The 19,042-nt window shown below is 42.0% G+C and overlaps 2 protein-coding genes across 4 annotated transcripts in view; one reads left to right on the top strand and one right to left on the bottom strand.

The window, feature by feature from the left end:
- Nup88 (nucleoporin 88) overlaps window positions 1-8,303 on the top strand; it is a 30,960-nt gene extending 22,657 nt beyond the window's left edge. Inside the window, exons 8-17 of one of the 2 annotated variants that reach the window (XM_021211652.1) lie at window positions 209-307; window positions 1,322-1,412; window positions 4,077-4,178; window positions 5,990-6,148; window positions 6,366-6,506; window positions 6,601-6,666; window positions 6,775-6,855; window positions 7,118-7,244; window positions 7,362-7,480; window positions 8,060-8,303. In XM_021211652.1, coding sequence (XP_021067311.1) covers window positions 209-307; window positions 1,322-1,412; window positions 4,077-4,178; window positions 5,990-6,148; window positions 6,366-6,506; window positions 6,601-6,666; window positions 6,775-6,855; window positions 7,118-7,244; window positions 7,362-7,480; window positions 8,060-8,123 — 1,049 coding nt within the window. In that variant the 3' untranslated portion in view covers window positions 8,124-8,303. The remainder of the gene's footprint in view (window positions 1-208; window positions 308-1,321; window positions 1,413-4,076; window positions 4,179-5,989; window positions 6,149-6,365; window positions 6,507-6,600; window positions 6,667-6,774; window positions 6,856-7,117; window positions 7,245-7,361; window positions 7,481-8,059) is intronic. The other variant, XM_021211653.2, reaches the window with a different exon arrangement.
- A 126-nt stretch (window positions 8,304-8,429) lies between these two features.
- Window positions 8,430-19,042, bottom strand: part of Rabep1 (rabaptin, RAB GTPase binding effector protein 1) — a 99,560-nt gene continuing 88,947 nt past the window's right edge. For both annotated transcript variants that reach the window (XM_021211961.2, XM_029545845.1), the window contains 5 exons: window positions 17,143-17,332; window positions 16,536-16,591; window positions 14,227-14,325; window positions 11,679-11,795; window positions 8,430-11,144 (listed from right to left, as the gene is read on the bottom strand). In XM_021211961.2, the coding sequence (XP_021067620.1) occupies window positions 11,043-11,144; window positions 11,679-11,795; window positions 14,227-14,325; window positions 16,536-16,591; window positions 17,143-17,332 (564 nt within the window). In that variant the 3' untranslated portion in view covers window positions 8,430-11,042. The remainder of the gene's footprint in view (window positions 11,145-11,678; window positions 11,796-14,226; window positions 14,326-16,535; window positions 16,592-17,142; window positions 17,333-19,042) is intronic.

Raw genomic sequence — 19,042 nt, 5'->3', positions numbered from 1 at the left:
GAGAGAGAGAGAGAGAGAGAGAGAGAGAGAGAGAGAGAGAGAGAGAGAGAGATTCAGATTCAAAACTTTCAAGTCCCTGACAACAGTGCAGGGCTATGAAACTCCTGTAGACAGTGGGTTTCATCACCATGTGTTTGTAAGCTACTGTGGTAAAATTTTCAGGTTTCCAAGTTGCTATCTTTGTATCTTTGATGATCTCACTTAACAGATCCCAAGTGTCCTTCGAGATACCACTGCAGCCATGAAGCTGGCGTGCACAGTGTGGGGCTGACTTGGATTCACAAACTGCACAAATTTCTCGGATCAGGTGAGTTACTAAGTTTCTGTATTTCCCTGTAAGTTTCAGACATTCTGACAAAAAGTAGTTTGGAGAAGAAAACAATAGAATCAGTGAAACCAAACGTTCTTTAGAAGGCTCATCATCAGAGCTGATGAACTTTTAGCCAGACAGACCAAATACTAAAACAAAAACACCTAAAATTACTATAGTCAGAAAATAAAGGCAGATTACTATTAAGCCTATAGAAATTAGAAGGCCTAGATGAAATGGATGGACTTCAGAACTGACTGGAATGCCCAAAACCAAGTGACTTTACATTTCAAATATTGATTCTCCATGAACTTCTCCCAAAAAACAGTACTTCTTACCTCAACCTGTGATACCAAAGCCAAGCCAAACAATCAAACAAGTCAATGTTAAGAACAATCAAAGAGCTGGAATATGGCTCAATAGTAGGTCATTTGCCTGCATGAAGGATTGGCTCTGATCCTCCACACTATGTAAAACAGCAAAATCAACAAACTAGTTTTAGAAAGGAATTTTGTCAAGCAAATAAAGAGCACTTGTGCAAACCTGACAGCGAACACCTGAATGGCAGACTGAAATGTTTTCCTTTTTGAATATATTTATTTTTTGAGACTCATCCATGCAGGTCTGTTTTGATCATATCTACTCCCTCACATACACATCTTCCCTAACTTCTCAGATCCATTTCTCAAGCCCTAAGCCCCCTCCTAACTTCACGTCTTTTTTTTTAATAGCCTAAGTTCCCATTGTGCTGCCTGTATTCTCATGTATATGGCATCATGCATTAGGGCATGCTCATCTCCCAGGAGCCACACACTATGAAAACTGGCTCACTGTCTCTCCCAGTAATCAGCAGCTCTCAATGACTGCTCAGCTGGGCTTTGTCTGAGAAGAGCGCCCTCTGTGAAAAGTAGTGACTTGAGACAAGAACTTAAATACATTTAACAAATGACAAGCACTTTAACTTGGAGCTTTGTCTAAGTACATTAATTTCTATAATGCATTCTTTTGTAGATGAAGAAGATAAGGATAGTTTACAAGAACTCACTGCTGAGCAGAAATGCTTTGTGGAGCACATTCTTTGTACAAAGCCATTGCCATGCAGGTAAGGAATGAACTTCTTCACTTGTCAGAGTATCATTGTTATTAGGTATTTATCTTCAGACACTCCAGAAGAGGGAGTCAGATCTCATTAAGGATGGTTTGAGCCACCATGTGGTTGCTGGGATTTGAACTCTGCACCTTTGGAAGAGCAGTCGGATGCTCTTACCCGCTGAGCCATCTCACCAGCCCATCAGGTATTTATCTAAAGCTTTCTTGTGCTTCAGAGCTACTTCACTATTTCCTGTGTCCCCAACTACAGCTTGCCATCTTCTCTAGATAATTTTTATTTTCTTGTCTTAAATTACTTTTTTCAGAGAAGGATCCCTTAATTCTCCAGGCTAATTTGGGGCTTTCTTTGTAGCATATCCCCTCTACCCCTCTACACACACACACACACACACACACACACACACACACACACACACACACCCTTCTCATGTGTGGGTGTGGGTGTGCACTACAAAGGCAGTCTCTTACTTTTTATTAGGATTCTTTTAGCTTTGTGCCTACTTACTCAGAGTATAAGAGTGCCTAGTGGATATTCAGTTACTGTTGAAGAGTAAAGAAAGGTGTATAGCATGGTCCCCAGATCCCTTGTCTATGTAAATGAACAGATGTGGTACCCTTTGGGAAAAAAAACAAGATGCAGAAGAAGAGAAGATTTGGGAAGATGTTCCTCTAGAACGTTTGACGTACAAGAGCCTAATACACATTTATGTGTATGAGTCTAGAGTTTGGAATGGCCTGGAAATAATAAAAATGTCAGCATTGGAGCTGTGCTTCTGACAGATGCTGACCAGGAAAAGATCTGGAGTCAGAAAAAGAGACTTGAGATAAACAAGCAACACATAATTGTGAGCACTGAGTGGAGCAGAAGAGCCCAGGAAGGAAACTTGAGAAAAGGGTTCAGAGAACAGAGGAGAACCCAGAGCTATGATGAACGCCAAGGAGAAGCTATTGACAAGAAGTAGTATTGCACTACCAGGCCATAGAGTAGAGACTCCACCCTCTACTGGAAGAATTGAGGAATGACAGCAAAATGTGCCAGGTTAAAAAGTGGGCAGTGATATATATATATATAGATATAGCCTTACTTGGCTGGAGAGATGGCTCTGCAGTTAAGAGCAGAAGACCCAGCTTCATTTCCAACCACACTGACACCCACCATGCAATTAAAACACCCATGCACATGAATAATTACATAAAATGAAAGTAAGGCAACGCACGACATGGCAGTGTGAGATGGGACTAGTGGTTTACCTTTATGAAGGATGGACATGTAGGCTTCTATGGCTGCTGCTGCCTCCTCCCCTTTTGTCTTCAAGGTACTAAAATTGAACCTTGGGCCTTGCTAGGCAGGCATTCTATCGCTGAGCTGTAGCCTTGGTTTTCTTTTTAGTACTGGTTACATGTTGTATATGCACATTTTTGTATATGGATTACATACTGACATCTGTATGACAGTTTATTGAGAGGTATAGACTTCGGTTAATTTTAGTGTGTGATGTTTATTTGCAAGGTTTTCTTTTTTCTTCTTAAAGTTTATTTTAAAAAGAGAAAAAAGGGATGGGGAGGTGTGTCTGTGGGTAACAGCACTTGCTGAGCAAGCTTTAAGATCTGAGCTCAAACTTGTAAATAGATACAAAAAGCTAGGTATGGCCAGGTCCTGTTTCTCCCTCTCCAGTAGGAACAGAAACAGGATGATGACTGGGACTTGCTGGTTGCCAGCCTAGCTCAGTGAAACCTGGCTTAAGAGACCAAACTGAAGCTGTGCCTACACACAGGTGTGTGAACAGGCACTTGTGTATACACTATATACTCATACATGGTTGTTGTTACAAAAGAACAAGTTAAAAGGAGCCAGACTGGGCACAATGAAGCTTCCCATCAATCCACAGTGGGGAATGTCTCATGAACAAAACTAAACACAAGCTTGTCTATAAGCTGAAAGGACATGCATAATGGAACACTTTGAAACTATACAGTTGATGGCACAAGATGCAGAAATGTGGTTAGGCACAAGTAGGACAGGCATGTAGACATAAAGCACATTTGAGACCCTTGTTTTTTCCCCACCTCTGGTGAAAGAACTAGGAAGGAAATAAAGGAAACACTGTTGTACACACTAAATGAAATGAAGTCCTGTGGCAGGTATTGGGTCACTGGGTGTATAAGATTCCAAAGCTCGCCGGGCGTGGTGGCGCACGCCTTTAATCCCAGCACTCGGGAGGCAGAGGCAGGCGGATTTCTGAGTTCGAGGCCAGCCTGGTTCCAGGACAGCCAGGGCTATACAGAGAAACCCTGTCTCGAAAAACCAAAAAAAAAGAAAAAGATTCCAAAGCTCTCTTCGTTTAGGTCTCTGAGCAGCTTGTAGACACTGGACTAGGCTCAGAGATAGATGGGCCTTATATGTTACTGGGGAGAAAGACATATAAGCTGTGTATCCCTAGGTAATTGGTAAATAGCTTGTAGATTGCTACTAAGTGGGAGCTTTGTTTAAACTGATCAAGGTATATTATGTTTCCAAATAACCAATGTTTGTGGTGGTTACTACATCGACAGTCGGGATGTTACAGGCCCCAAAAGGCCTGGACCAGTCATATAGTTGCTATTGGTTCTTGTGTATTTTCTGCTTTGTACCTTAACTGTGACTGCCTCTTTCCAGGCAGCCAGCTCCAATTCGAGGATTCTGGATCGTCCCGGACATCCTGGGGCCCACAATGATCTGCATCACCAGTACCTATGAATGTCTCATAAGACCTTTATTGTAAGTCCCATTCTGTATTTGCCACATAACTCTTTTAATTTTGCCAAATCAAAGCTAGAGAGATGCCCTTAATAACTAGTTTGAGGCTGTGTGGTGTAAGTTTTGGCTTTTGAATTCAGTCAATATTTCTGTTTTCTTTACCATCTCTGAAAAAGTTTTATTTTAGACATCATGGAATTTTTTGGCTTGTTTTGCCTACTCGTAACTGAGAATCGTAGCTCTTCTGTTGTTTTTGAGGTAGGGTCTCAGTCTGCAGTCCTGCTGGCCTAGAACAGGCTTTACCTCATCTGAGATTACTACTCTGATTTTTCTGCACCCAGCTAGAGATTTTCTCCCAAGTACAGAGGATTGAGACACTATTACCACTACATTGTTGTGATTGGATTTAATTGACTATTGCATGTCAGGCTCAGGTATAAGATATTCTCCTATATGCCCTCCTGGACACATTAGAGAAGCCCCAAGGAATCTTCTGATCTCCGTGTAATAGAAAAAGGCTTAAACAGGTCATGGGTTGCACACAGCTCTGGTGTACATGAGGGTCTGTGTGGTCCCTCTCTTAGCTAGCCTCAGAGGGACATCACTATGTAAACTCTGAGGAAACAGTTTAAAGCTGAGTTTGTGTATTAAGTTGTAATCACCATTTCCCTTGGAAGATCTTATAAACGTAGAAATAAGCATGAAAACCAAGTCACTGGGGTGTTAAACATGAGATTCTGCAATCTCTTGGTGTCCATTCAGAACAGGTACTTCTGAATACTGACAGAAGTGTGAAGTGTTTGCATTCAGTTCCTTACATGCTTTTTAAAGATTGACCAGTTACACTGCTTGATAGGAAAAAAAAATTACAAGTATAAATTTTATGTTGCTTTATATAAAAAAGAGACATTAAAATTCTAGCAACTTTAAACAAAAGACACACTAGGAAAATATTTGCTTGAGAGCTGCCTCAGCAGGTAAGAGTGCTTGTCACTGACTCTGACAACCTGAGCTGAGTTCCCAGAACCCATGTGACACAGAAAAACTCTCCTTTATACTATCCTCTGACCTCATACGTGTGTTGTACCATGCTGTGCACATGCACATGAAACAAATGATAGGTAAAAATAAAACAAATCTTCCAGGGATTAATTTTTTTTTTTAAATCCATTATATACCTACCTTTGTTTTTTTGGTTTTTTGTTTTGTTTTGTTTTGTTTTGTTTAAGCCAGTCACACTATTTGGAAAATAACATCAATCCCAAAGTGAAACTCTTAATTATCTGGGTAATTTTTAATCATTATTTCTGCCAAGTGCCTGAAATACCAGTTGTGTACTTAGTAACACTGTTACTTATAAAGATCCTCCAACTAGGAATTGAATTGGTACCTTCAAAGTATGTTACTTAAATGCTGCCAAAGACCACAGACCTTTGAGCTTTCTCAGAAATTGCCTTTGGAAATGTTTGCTCTTGAGTGTAATTTTTAGAAACCAAATGTAGTACACAGCAGTCATCTGGCCCCACAGCCAGCTTTTCTCAAATCTAAACTATGCCCGAAAAAGGAGTGGTTAGCATTGTGGTGCTGACTCAGGTCCTTTGCAAGAAAGGGAATGTTTGAGTTGCCTTGATCTTTTCAAAAAGAATTTTAAGTCTAAAATGCATTTTGAGTCAAAATGTTCAAATAACAAGATCAGAGTTTCCCAAGATGACCTTTCAGGACAGAACACACATTCTTGTCATTTTCCAAAAACAGTGTATCTTTTAGGTTCTTAGGTTTTAGATAAGTGGGGCTAATAACTCCATAGTGGACCTGACTTGTTTATTTTGCAGAAGTACAGTCCACCCAGCATCTCCTCCCCTGCTCTGTACCCGAGAAGATGCTGAAGTTGCAGAGTCTCCACTGCGCATTCTGGCTGAAACTCCAGACTCCTTTGAGAAGCATATTAAAAGAATCTTGCAACGTAGTGCTGCCAACCCAGCATTTCTAAAGTAGGAGATTTAGGGCATATGAATTTTAAGATGGGCTTTTTGGTTAAAATGGGGACTGAACTTAAGGCTTTGTGCTTGCTAGCAAGTGTTTATTGTTGCTTTTGGTCCTTTTTCTGTCCTTGCTGTGGTGCAGTGGGAGGGGACTTGGCACATCTCTTCAGCTAGTCTAGGACTTGTCTATTTGGTTGTTTTATTTGACTAACGAGAATAATGACAGAAACTGTTCTGCAAGATCATCTGAAAAGGATTTGGCTCCCCCTCCCGAGGAGTGTCTTCAGCTTATCAGCAGAGCCACCCAGGTGTTCCGAGAACAGTACATCCTCAAGCAGGACCTGGCCAAGGAGGAGATTCAGCGGAGGTAGAGTCCTGTATTGAACAGCCACTAGTCTTTGCTAGGGGTTGCTATGGAAGCCTTGCCTTCCTTTCAACTTGACTACTGCTTCTTTTTGAAGGGTCAAATTATTATGTGACCAAAAGAGGAAACAACTAGAAGATCTCAATTACTGTCGAGAGGAGAGGTGGGTACCAAACCCAGAGGGGAGAGAACAATGGCGAGTAGTGGGCTGAATCTCACTCAGGATGTTGTGCCACATCATACGGACCCCAAGGGTTTCTCATCTCTTCAGGAAAAGTCTCCGGGAAATGGCTGAGCGCTTAGCTGACAAATATGAGGAAGCCAAAGAAAAACAAGAAGATATCATGAACAGGTCAGGGGCCATGAAGCATCCAGTTCCCTGTCCACACAGGGTTAATGATGCTACAAGTATTCGGGTACTGCCAGTGTTCACACACCTATAGAGTAAAATGGATTTTCCAACCGTTTGAAGTACTATGAAAGACGATACTGTCCCCTAACCCCTTCTCTATTGTCTCCTCACCAAAATCTTTAGTTACAAACTTTCTCTTTTTTTGTTTTTAAAGATTTATTTATAATTAGCACTTTACTCAAATTTCCTTCCTTTTCTTAAGGATGAAAAAAGTGCTTCACAGTTTTCATACTCAGCTCCCAGTTCTCTCTGACAGTGAGAGAGACATGAAGAAAGAGTTACAGCTGATACCTGATCAACTTCGACATCTAGGCAACGCCATCAAACAGGTAAGAATGGTTGCAGTAATCTAGGAAATAGTTTTATAAAATGTGAACAGTAAAAGAGATACTGTAAAAATGTGTGGCATACCAGTCAAAATATCTGTGTTCTGTTTGATACTTGAGGTTACTATGAAAAAAGATTATCAACAGCGAAAGATGGAAAAAGTGCTGAGTCCTCAGAAACCCACCATTACTCTCAGTGCCTACCAGCGAAAGTGCATTCAGTCCATCCTGAAAGAAGAGTAAGTTGGTGCTTTCCAGTCAGCTACTGTTGTGCGACAGGTTTCCCTTGGCAGTATACCAAAAGCTGCCTGGATAAGAATCCTGAGTCTAGGCATTTGCAGAATGGAGCACAAAAGACAGAGTATATGGTGGGGTGGAAAGTAGTGGCTCTCCTATAATCTTGTTGTATAATCAAAAGAACATCCCAGTTATGGTTGGCAGGGGGCTGTGCTTTAGCTCAGTGGCTGATGTCCTGGGTTTAGTCCCCAGCACCACACAGAAAAACCATTGCTGTTCACCTGAAACCTTTTCAGGTTATTCAGTATTAGAAAAGCCATTCTTAGGTCTATTCTAACACTTAAGAGTTTAAAGTCTTACAACTCACTGGGCGTGGTGGAGCACACCTTTAATCCCAGCATTCAGAAGGCAGAAGCAGGTGGATCTCTTGAGTTTGAGGCCAGCCTGGTCTATAGAGCAAGTTCCAGGACAGCCAGGGCTACACAGAGAATCCCTGTCTAGGATGGTGGGAGTCCTTACAACTCGGCATTGACAGCTCATCTTACTCATTTTTATAAGTGAGTCATCTGATGATTTTGCAGGGGTGAACACATAAGGGAAATGGTGAAGCAAATCAATGACATCCGAAATCATGTCAACTTCTGACACCACCTGGAATGAACACAACTTGAAGGCTGTAAAACAAACAGGGAGCACTATCTAATTTATAAAGAAGCATTTTGGATAAGGTTTGGTGTGGTTATCTTTTGTTATTTTTGTTAAATTTATTTATTCAAATAAAATTTGAATAAATTTTTATTCAAAAATTTGACTTTGCTTTATAATTAAAGTCTATGGGTTGTTTGGTTGGTTTGTTTTAATTCTGGGACACAGGCTCCTGCTGTACACTGCCAGGTCCATCTTCATCTTAAGCAGCAGTACCAAAAATTTGACTTTGCTTTATAATTAAAGTCTATGGGTTGTTTGGTTGGTTTGTTTTAATTCTGGGACACAGGCTCCTGCTGTACACTGCCAGGTCCATCTTCATCTTAAGCAGCAGTACCAAAACTGTGCCCCTGAAGGGAACCAGAACCCTGGGATGCAAAGGAAAAGGCCACACACACTACTCAGCAGCAGCTCTTTTAATTTGAACACTTTCTTAAGGGCATGCCTTCAGTACAGTCAACACAGATACACCTACAGTCTGCTCAGAGCAGCGCTGCAGTGTCCTCTGCTGGCTCATTTCCTCACAGGCACCAATACCTTCCAGAGCTGAGTTTGGCTATGTCTGTGGCTACTTGGTGGGTAGGAGGTGCAAATTCTAGCACCTTAAAGAAAAGGAATTGTGGTCTGTTGCTTACAGTTTGTCCTTGGCTTTAGGTCATCTTTTCATATCTGCCAATTTAAGTTCTGAAAGGTAAATATGGTACCTGCCTAGAAATGACCAAGTGACTGCCAATTAAAAGCCACAGAATAAGGTATGTTACAGTTTAGAGTTAAGCCAGGTCAGACATGCAAGAGAACAGGTCTACACAGACTGAATGCAGTACAGGAAGGTGTGTGAAACTAGACCAACCTTTCCTCTCACGGTGAAGTCACCTCCTACACCAAATCTTCTCTATGCAGAAAACTTAACTTTAAAGAACTGTTCCTTACCTGGTGGTGGAGCATTAATTTATTCCATCCAACCTAGCATTTCAGTTTCTCTTCCTCTAGGAGGTTTCTCAATTGAGTGGATCCCAGCAGTTTACATTTGCCACCAGTTACAGACTCTAAACAGTACCCTAATCATGACGCTTTTACTGCCCAATCCCCAATTTCAGGAGAAAAGATCTGTAAGATATTTGGTTTCAGCAGAACAGTTCACTGGGAGTGACACAGTTCAGTATGATTATGAATTATCCATTCACTGAAGCCAATGGTGATCCAAACAAATTAGCTTGGGGCCCAGAGACTAGTCTTAAATCTAATTTAATCACATAATAATAAAAATCCTTTTAACTCAATGAGGTTATTATGCTCCTTTTAAACCAAGTAGCACTACACAGGGGACTTTAAGCCAATTAATTTTTCCATGCATTGGCAAGCTTTTAGCACTGTTTCCATAATTCATATTTACTTTTAATTCATAATCATGAACATGATTATAAAGTAACCTATGGTATGGGATAAGTAGGCCTTATCTGTTTTATTAAAAGAAGAAAGTAGCAAACATCTTGAGGGCAAATTTATGATGATTCATTACTAACAAAGTCCATTTATGCTATGAATTGATGGTACTTAAACCAGAAAAGTCTAGTTAATTCGTTCCCATAATGTTCCTTTGGGTACCAGCTGTAAGCCAACACCACTCACAAAAATTACTTGAAAACATTTTTACTTTGAAACTGCACAAGTTAAATAGCATGGTTAGGTGGCCACTGGCTGCTCTCGGGGTAGCCTGCAGCTAGTACATGAGCTCACTTCTGGTTTCTGCACTGCTTCATAAAGCTGTCTGTGCTCAACAGCCTATTCCACTGGCTGCTTCTCCAAACAGCAATGGAATCTCAACTCTTGGAAAAGGGTGAAGCAGATTCTATACAAGTTTCCTAGCTTCACTGTTAGCACAGTTGCTTACACTTTAGGTCTAAACTGTAAAACAAAAATACAAAGATCTGTAAACCATCACCATTCTAAATGTGACACTGTAAAAAATAAATAGTGTGCCTCTGAGGCAGGCTGGAAATAAGCAGATTTATACATGTGTACTAGATGTCAGGGATAGCTTGTTTTATTAATGTTGTTTTTACCACTGATCCAGTAACTAAAACACTTTGAAAGGGTAGATGGTACCAGTTATTTGCCCTGGTACCTTTGGGCCCAGGAAGTTCATCATGGTGTGCAGACAAAGTGCTTCCAAGGTTGTTTGTGCTTTTTTCCATAAATTCAACTTCCAATATATATATGGCCTCAGCCAGATATTCAGATTCTAATTTTGTTTAATTGCTTTTGTTTGCCATGGTCCTATAGTTCTCAGGTAAGTTTCAGTAGCATTTAAGGTCTTCCAATAGAAGATAAAATGGTAAAAAGGAAACAAAATGCACTGAGCAAGAGAAGTACAATCAATAGCCAATGGCCTGCTCTCACACTTCATATTTTAATATAAAATACTCATATAGCACACTACACCTCTCTGCTAGCTGAACACTGCTACTGATGAAGCCCTAGACAACTTGGAAAAAAAAAAAAATCCTCTCTCCCAGTTTGTATGAACAGAAAACGTAATTCCAAACACTATTGGGAAGTTGCTTTCATGTCAGGAAATATGTTCCAGAATCCATGCTGGAGAAAGCAGGCAGGAAACAGCAACTTTTCTGGCACCTCATCTGATCCCACACCTGTTGGAATCGAGTCCAGTGTCTCATTAGTGTTCCCTTTGAAACGTGTTGGCTGTCCCTGCACACAGCAGCCTTCTCCCTCCAGAATTGCATTTCTTCGGTCTTCCTTTGCTGTGACTTCTTCCGTTAAGAGTTAAATAATAATTAATGTTATTCTAAAGATGAGTTAAAAACCCAAAATGCAGGTTAGAATCCTGCTATCAGGGTGTCATGTCTCAGGGAGCTGGTTAATGTCTGTCAGTTTGGTATCATTCAGAATAGCTCGGATCCTCTCCAAGGAGTCTGCTTGCCGGATCCTCTCCAACTGCACCTGGAGAAACAATGAAGAGCTGAGTGTGGGAGATGATGCCCTACCTACCTATGTGCCCTCTACTTGGGCTATTTAGTTGACATGCAGCAGATCAGTTCACCAGATACAGCTCTTCAAAGAAAAAAGAAAAAAAATACTTTTAAAAATTCAAGTCAGCCGGGTGTGGGGGCGCACGCCTTTAATCCCAGCACTCGGGAGGCAGAGGCAGGTGGATTTCTGAGTTCGAGGCCAGCCTGGTCTACAGAGTGAAATCAAAAAACAAAAACCAAAAAAAAAAAAAAAAAAAAAAAAAAAAATTCAAGTCAATCTATATTACAGACTGGTATCCCTCTGCCCCTCTAGTACCACTCAACCTGATGATACAGTTGAAGGTAGAAGGGAAAGGAGAAGAGGGCCAAGTCTGTAGAAGAGACCAAGTTTCTGGCTTAGTGATCACGCAGAGATCTGAGGTAGAGATAGAGGCAATCCAAGTCCTCCAGCTACATCGGTGCCCCCTCCCACAGAAGGGCCATGGTGGTTCCCCAAACACCTCACCTGAAGAGTCTGAGAAAGTTTTACAAAATCTCTCTGTACTTGTTCACTGACATCTAATTCTGTCTGCAACCTCTGAGCTTTGTTCTTCTCTTCGAACATGAGCTGTTCAACAGTAGCCTAAAAAATACAAGTTTTGAGTGATGATGATGCTCAAGAGCCACTATACTCTGCTAGCTTACTTAGGAACTTTAATCACTCACTATACGGAAGCTGTCATTTTCTTCTTTATTTTTTGTACTAAGGACTGAAGCCAGAACCATAGCTTTGTGGTAGGCAACCACTCTACACTACCAAGCATACCCCCAACTCTTCCCACTACTAGAGCAGAGACCTGAATGATACCTCCATATTCCATTCATCTTTAACTTTATTTTTCTACTGATGTTGGTGGAAAGGTGCATGCTAGAACACACAAGTGGCAGCCACAGGACAAGTTGTAGGAGTCAACTCTCCTACCACATGGGCCCTAGAGACTGAACTTGGCAGCAAGGTCGTCTAGCTCACTGGTTCCCATCTTTGTTTTTTTTTTTAGATAGTGTCTCCCATAGCCCAAACAAGCCCTGAACTTACTCTATTGCAGCTAAGAATGACCTTGAATCTCTGATCCACCTGCTTCCCTTCTGTGCTTACAGCTTGTGCCAACACACCCAGTTTTCTGCAGTGCTGGACATCCAACCCCAGGGACAGCTGCATGCTAGGTGAACACTACTAGCTCAGCTTTATCCCCACTCCCATCATCTTTTACATCTATTGTGTGTGGAGAGGGAAGCAATCACAGGAGGTCACCAGGAGGACAACCATAGGGAGTTGGTTCTCTTCTTCCATTATGTGAGCCCCACAGATCAAGCTCCAGTTAGCAAGCTTGGCAGTAAGCACCCTTTACCTGCTGATCCATTCCCCCACCCATTCTCTCTTTCCATAGGGCGGTTGTACCAGTTGGGTGGGTTACTTGCTCTAAGTATGAAAGCCAAGATAAGAAATGTAGCATGGTGGTGAATGCCTTTAATCTCAGTACTCGGGAGGCAGAGGCAGGCTGATTTCTGAGTTCGAGGCCTGGTCTACAAAGTGAGTTCCAGGACAGCCAGGGCTACACAGAGAAACCCTGTCTAAAAAAAAAACAGAAAAAAAAAAAGTATTCAAAGTACTCTGTCCTTGAGCCCAAGATAACAGCTGTCACATCAACACAATGTTTAAATAGGAATTTCCTTTGACATTAATTAACACCCCAGTAATATGGGCCAAGCAGCCACAGCTATCTCCAGCCTCCCTACTGAAAACTATAGGAAGCTTTTTCTAAAAACAAGAATCTACTGACTACCACTAACTCATTAAGACCATGTCTATGGCACTGTCTAGGCCATAATTGGTCACATGTTTTATTCTATCCAGACTCATCAAGATAATCTAAGTCTGCTTCAATGCAATCTTATCATTTGATACAGGGATGGAATGGGGTAATGCTTTCAAAGCATCCCCTTCTTCAATCTCCGGGGATCGAACCTAGGGCCTCATGCATGCTAGGCAAGCAGTCTACTACTGAACTATAAATTCCAGCCCCCACCCCACCTTTTCAAATAAAATTTTGTTTTTACTTTTTATTTTGAGACAGGGTTCAACTAAGCTGCCAAAGCTGGTGTTAAGCTACTTGGTAGTCTCCTCAAGACACTCCTCCTGCCTTGGCCTCTAGTAACAGGAAGGGCAGGCAGGCCTGCGTCACCCAGCACAACTCAGAGCAGTATTTCCAACAGCACTGTCCAAGTTAGGTTCAATCCTATGTTATTGTGTGTGTATAAGTGATTATTTGCATATGTGTGTGTGCACAATGTGTGTGATGGAAAGTATGCCAAATCTGGAACTGGAGTTACATGACTTACATATGCATGCTAGAAACTACAAAAGTTCAGTGATTGTAACTACTGCGCTATCTCTATAGCTCTGGGTTGAAATTTCTAATCAACTACTAATTAAAACCATTAAAGCCTATGACCCAAGCCTGCAAAATTGGCAGAGGGAAGACTAACCCAACTCTAGGTACATTAAATCCATTTTTTTACAAGTTGTTAGTAAAACCAATGTTCAGAATATAAATACAAACCGCAAAGTTTTGGGGTTTTGTTTTTTTTGTTTTTGTTTTTTCTGAATAGATAAGCTGAATTCCTGCTTTCTTTTTATTTTTTTTTTAATTTTTAAAACATATGGTGCTTTGTATATACATAGATCTGTGTACAATATACCTACAATGCCCATGGAGGCCAGAAGAAGGCACAGGATCTCCCTGTGACTAGAGTTAAAAATAAAAAGATGGTTGTAATACATGTTTGCGTGAGGAACTGAACCTAAGTCCTCCAAGAGCAAACAGTGTCCCTAACCACTAAGCTCTCTAGCCCCCTTGTTTGTTTGCTTGAGAAGCTCTCTCTACGGAGACCAGGCTGGCCTTGAACTCACAAAGATCTATCTGCCTCTGCCTCACCAGTGCTGGGACTACCTAGGTGTATGCTGCCATGCCTCAGACTCATTTTTTAAATTAAATGACCACAAACATAATTACCTTAGCAGCAGTTTCTTTCTTTAACTGTTCCTCTAAATTAACTTTTATTTCTTGGAGACTCTCAAGTTGTTGCGACTTCTCTCTTAATGTAGATTCCAACTGTGAAATCAAAAGGGAAAACTGAAACTCATAGTAACGTTGAAGGCCACACAGCACTACCTAGAGGGATCTGTAACCCAGAGTACCGTGCCCAAAGTCATGCTTGCTTTTGGCTGTGCCTGGAATGTTCTTCTCAAGCTTCAGAATGTAGATTTTTCTTGTCCTCCCAGACCTGGCCATTACCTACCATAATTTAATTCTAAGGCCTGAAACTGAGAAGTCAGGACAAGCAGACATGGAAATAATTAATGCACACCAACATAAAGGCAGCAACATTTAATTCAGGGAGAAAAACTGGACAATATTTTCTAGAAGAGATGATGACTGACTTGCTTTTACTACTGCGGATTGGATCCAGGGTCCTAGGCTAGCAAGCATTCATCTGGTCACTATCTCCATTCCGTACTCCTGTTAAAACATGGTTTTGCTTTTTGTTCAAGCTGGTTCTGAACTGGTTTTGAGCTCAATGGCCTAAGCAGGCCTTGAACCTGTGGTTCTCCTGTCTTTTCTCTTTGTAGCACCAGCATGGATTAACATTTTCTCGGGGTGACAAGGTAAAGAAAGCAAAGAGATATTCCAAAAACAGAACATTTGCTCTGCCTAAGGACAGTGCTCTGACTCCCCGTAGCAGTGTGGGCTGTGGAGTCTTGGAAGCCTGAGGTGAGACATCTCTGCACCAAGACCGTAGACTTGACCTCCTAGTTGAAGGTAAGTGTTAAAGACATCAAAAAAATTGAGACAGCCTGGCTTCAATACAGAAATGAACTGGAGCAGGCTCTGGTTCTTAGGAAGCAAGTCAAGATGTGAGAACAGGCCAATGAGAAGTGACATCTCAGAGCTGGGGGTGCAGCTCAATAAGACAGTATGGTACTTGCCTAGCACACACATGATGAATTCAATTCCCAGAACCACCAAAACAAAGAAAATAAAAAGTGAAGTCTGAACGCAGACTGACAGTGCTGGGTAGAGTATGGTGCATCTGAGCCTGGCACTTTCATTTCAGAGTGGAAAGCACTCTCCCACTGAGCTACACCCTCCAGGCCCAAGTGTGGGTCATCTTTGTAGTGTGATATAAAGAGAGCTCTATAAAGTAGAGGGGAGACCCAGGTTGCCAAGCAGCACTCTTTCAAGAACCTTGGAAAACTAATGACTTCCTAGAGAAGGATAATGCAAGGAAAAACTGTTTTGCTTTTCATTTGGAAAGGCAGTTAGTTTTCCTATGTGCTCAGACTGGCCCCACACCCACACCCATCTCACTTCTGCCCTCTTAAAGGGAAACAACTGGGCAATTTTTTAACACAGTGAAACGAAAGATCAATCAAGAGGTGTCAAAAGCCAGAGAACACTGAGAGGGGGCCAGTCAAGGCACTGCCAACGTTACACCATGGTGAGAGACAGACCATCACTTTATCTCAAAGACAGACTGAAAATAAAACAGGAGCACCTGTGACTGGGGAACCTGGGACTCCAAGTGGCCTGTGTAATGACTGAGCAGTGAGGGTACTAAGATGACAGTGACTGAAAGCCACTGTGAAGAATGAAAGACAAATCTTAGGACAAATGAAAGACTGTCTAGGAGTACTGGAGCTCATGACAGCAACGGCATGAGATGCCACCAATTCTGGTAGCATTGGCTTCTTCAAATAACAGGCCTAATCCAGAACTGGGCAATAGCTGAGTGAGGGCAGCAAGAGAAGAGTATGAGCTAGAAGCCAACGAAGGAGCTCAGAAAGCTACAGAAGAAGCAGCCTGAGAGGGAGGAGAGCAAAGCCGGGAAGCTGCCGCTCCAAGTTTAGGAGCGGGAGAAGCACTCGGTGAGAAAGAAGACACTGACTCACAGCCCGTGTGAGGAGTAGGGCAGCACTGGAGGAAAGGTCTTTTGGGTCAAGGGCACAGAGGCCAGGAAGCAGCACGGGCTCATCTCCCACAGTTGGGCTAATTAGGAAATAGCATGCCGTGTGGGCAACAGTGGATGCACACTTGGAGTGCAGCAGTCATGAACTGACTCTGCCAGGCTGAGGCGCCCATCCCCACACGGCCCAGCACACAGCAGGTTCTCCATACACCGTCTCTCTCACTGCCCCGTGTTCCCACTAGGAAGACATTTCTAAGCAGGGATTAGGCCTCAGCTGTCTTCATTTCTCTGTTCTGGCACAGGACTCAGGTAACCACTGAGTGTTAATAGAATTAATGTTAAACTTGTGACTCACCTGTCCCTTTTCAACCTTTATTCTTTCTAATTCAGCTTTTAGACTAGAAATGGAAGCTAGGACAAAAGGGAGAAATATTAGCAGTTATTTTTTTTTTCCATAAAATTCCCCCAAAGAGTCAGAGATACACTGTGGAGAAAAGTGCTCTCTCTCAAACTATCCCAGAGAACTGACATTATAATCAAGCTCAAAGAAAGGCCAGGTTCACATGCACACTGCATTCCAACCTAAACTAAACCACATCTAGCTGTAGGCAAGCAATGCTGTTAACAATAAAGTTCTGTAAAGAAATGCTGCCTGGCTGGCCCTGCTACCCGCGGCCTCTGGCTCCATTATCGTCAAAGCTCACGAAAGAACAGAGGACTCGGGGCTTTCACAGTGACTACACATCTGGGCACCCGGGACAGCTGTTCTTTTACACTGCTGTTTTCTACATCCATGATCATGCATTAGTCTCAAACAGTGTTATTTACTAATGCTTCACTCTTGCTCGTCAGTTCCCTCTTTGAGACGGGTCTCCCAGAGTCCTGGTCTCGGAGCCTCCTGCTCCCTCCCGGGTGAGCACAACACCAGCAGAACTCCATCCCAAGCCAACTCCAACACTTACCTATTTCTTCCTTGCAGTTTTCTATTTCCAGCTGTAGTGTCTCTTCCAGGTTTTCTTTTAAACACTGTTCTGCTTGAATTTGCTCTTTTAGGAAAAGTATTTCAGCCTTCAGCTTCTCTTCCATGTGGTCTGCTGCTGTCCGCACGTTAACAATGTTCTCACGATATTTTAAAACCAGTTCCCGGAGCACCTGGATTCCATAAACAAGAGGTTACTGGATTTGTGAAGGTGGGAGAAACGACCACAGTTCTTTCAATGACCACAGTGTTCTGAAAGCACACGCCTTCGCACATCAACATTCAACATTCAAGATGGCCAAAAAGTTGTGTTGTGAGCTACATTTTTCCTCTCAAAACTGTTTTATGAGCAAGAAAAATAAAATGTTACATAATTTCCTCATGAAATCTATTAGGAAGAACACCTTCATGAAGATCAAAAAGATAAAAAACACAAGAACAAGTATAAACTCAAGATAAAATACATTTACCTATCCACATATTCAAGTACTCACTGAAAATCTCTTTAGGCAAAGTACTATGTCAAGTAAGTAATGACCACACACATACACATACCCACAACCACAATCACACCCACAGCCTAAAAAGAAAGGCGGTAAGTTTTTTGTTTTTGTTTTTCCATTTTTGTTTTCTTAACAAAGGCTGGCTTCAAACTCACAGAGATCCATCTGTTTCTGCCTCCCAAGTGCTGGAATTACAGGTGCATGTCATCATATCTGGCTTTTTCCTCCCAAATTCAATCTTTTAGAAAACATAGTCACAGCCTACAGAAAACCAACCCAAACTGGCATTCCCAAACAGCTTTCTAGGTGAATACATCTACCTAGTGTTTGGGATGGGGCTGACCTATGTTGCCCAGGCTGGCCTGGAACTCCCTACACGTTCCATCTGGCTTCAGATTCATGACCCTCTCGCCTTGGTCTCTAGAGACTGGGAGTGCAGGCAAGCACCACCATGCTCGTCTTAGATGCTTTTAGACCTAGGAATGAACACTCTCTAGAGAACAGGACAAAGAGCTATCTCCAGCCAGAAAGGGAAGTTTTATCAGAGGGGAAGGTGGTGGTGAAGTTATTTAAAGATCATGGCAAAGGCACAAGTTTCCCAAACCTTCTGTGTCAGCAATTACCAGTAAAGAAAGGGGCAAGAGTTTCCTAAGAGGGCCAGACCACAGCAGTGGGCATGATAAACAACTGTGTCTTTAAAAGTAAAACAACAACAAAAACCACTCTAGTAATGTTAATATGTACACAGAGAAAAATTAGGTAAGATTGTAAGAAACTTACTTGTAAAAAGATAAATTTATGTTATATTTGATTTTTTCATTTGAGACAAGAGTCTCACTGTGTAGGGCAGGCTGGCCTAGAGCTTCCTAGGTAGAACTGGCTGGCCTCAAACATATAACAATCCTCCTGCCTCAGCTGCACCAGATGTTGGGATTACAGGGCCAAGCCACTATAGCCAGCTCAGATCTAATTTTTAAATTATTTGAAGCAATAACAGTTTTCATTACTTTATTTCTGCACATGGGAGTGAGTGACAGGCCCTGGCATCTGGTGAGGATGGTCTCCTTCCAAGAAAGGAGTCCCAGGGACTAACTCTGTCGGCAGACTCTGCAGCAGGCACCCTTTACCTACTGAGACATCCCACCATCCCTGATTTTCTTTCTAACAAACAAAGGAAAGGGGCCTCACAAAAAAAATTCTCTTACTTTGTTTTGAAAATTGGTCTAAGGAATCTCATTTCTATTTAGGCAAAATTGAGTTTGAGGGTCATAAACCTGAAAAGGTATTTTCTTTTAATATTTAAAGATTTAGGCCGGGCGTGGTGGTGCACGCCTTTAATCCCAGCACTCGGGAGGGAGAGGCAGGCGGATTTCTGAGTTC

The sequence above is a fragment of the Mus pahari genome, chromosome 14 (assembly GCF_900095145.1).
Source record: "Mus pahari chromosome 14, PAHARI_EIJ_v1.1, whole genome shotgun sequence".
NCBI classification, from domain to species: domain Eukaryota; kingdom Metazoa; phylum Chordata; class Mammalia; order Rodentia; family Muridae; genus Mus; species Mus pahari.
The sequence above is the reverse complement of the archived record's forward strand: the minus strand, read 5'-3'. Positions and strand labels throughout refer to the sequence as shown.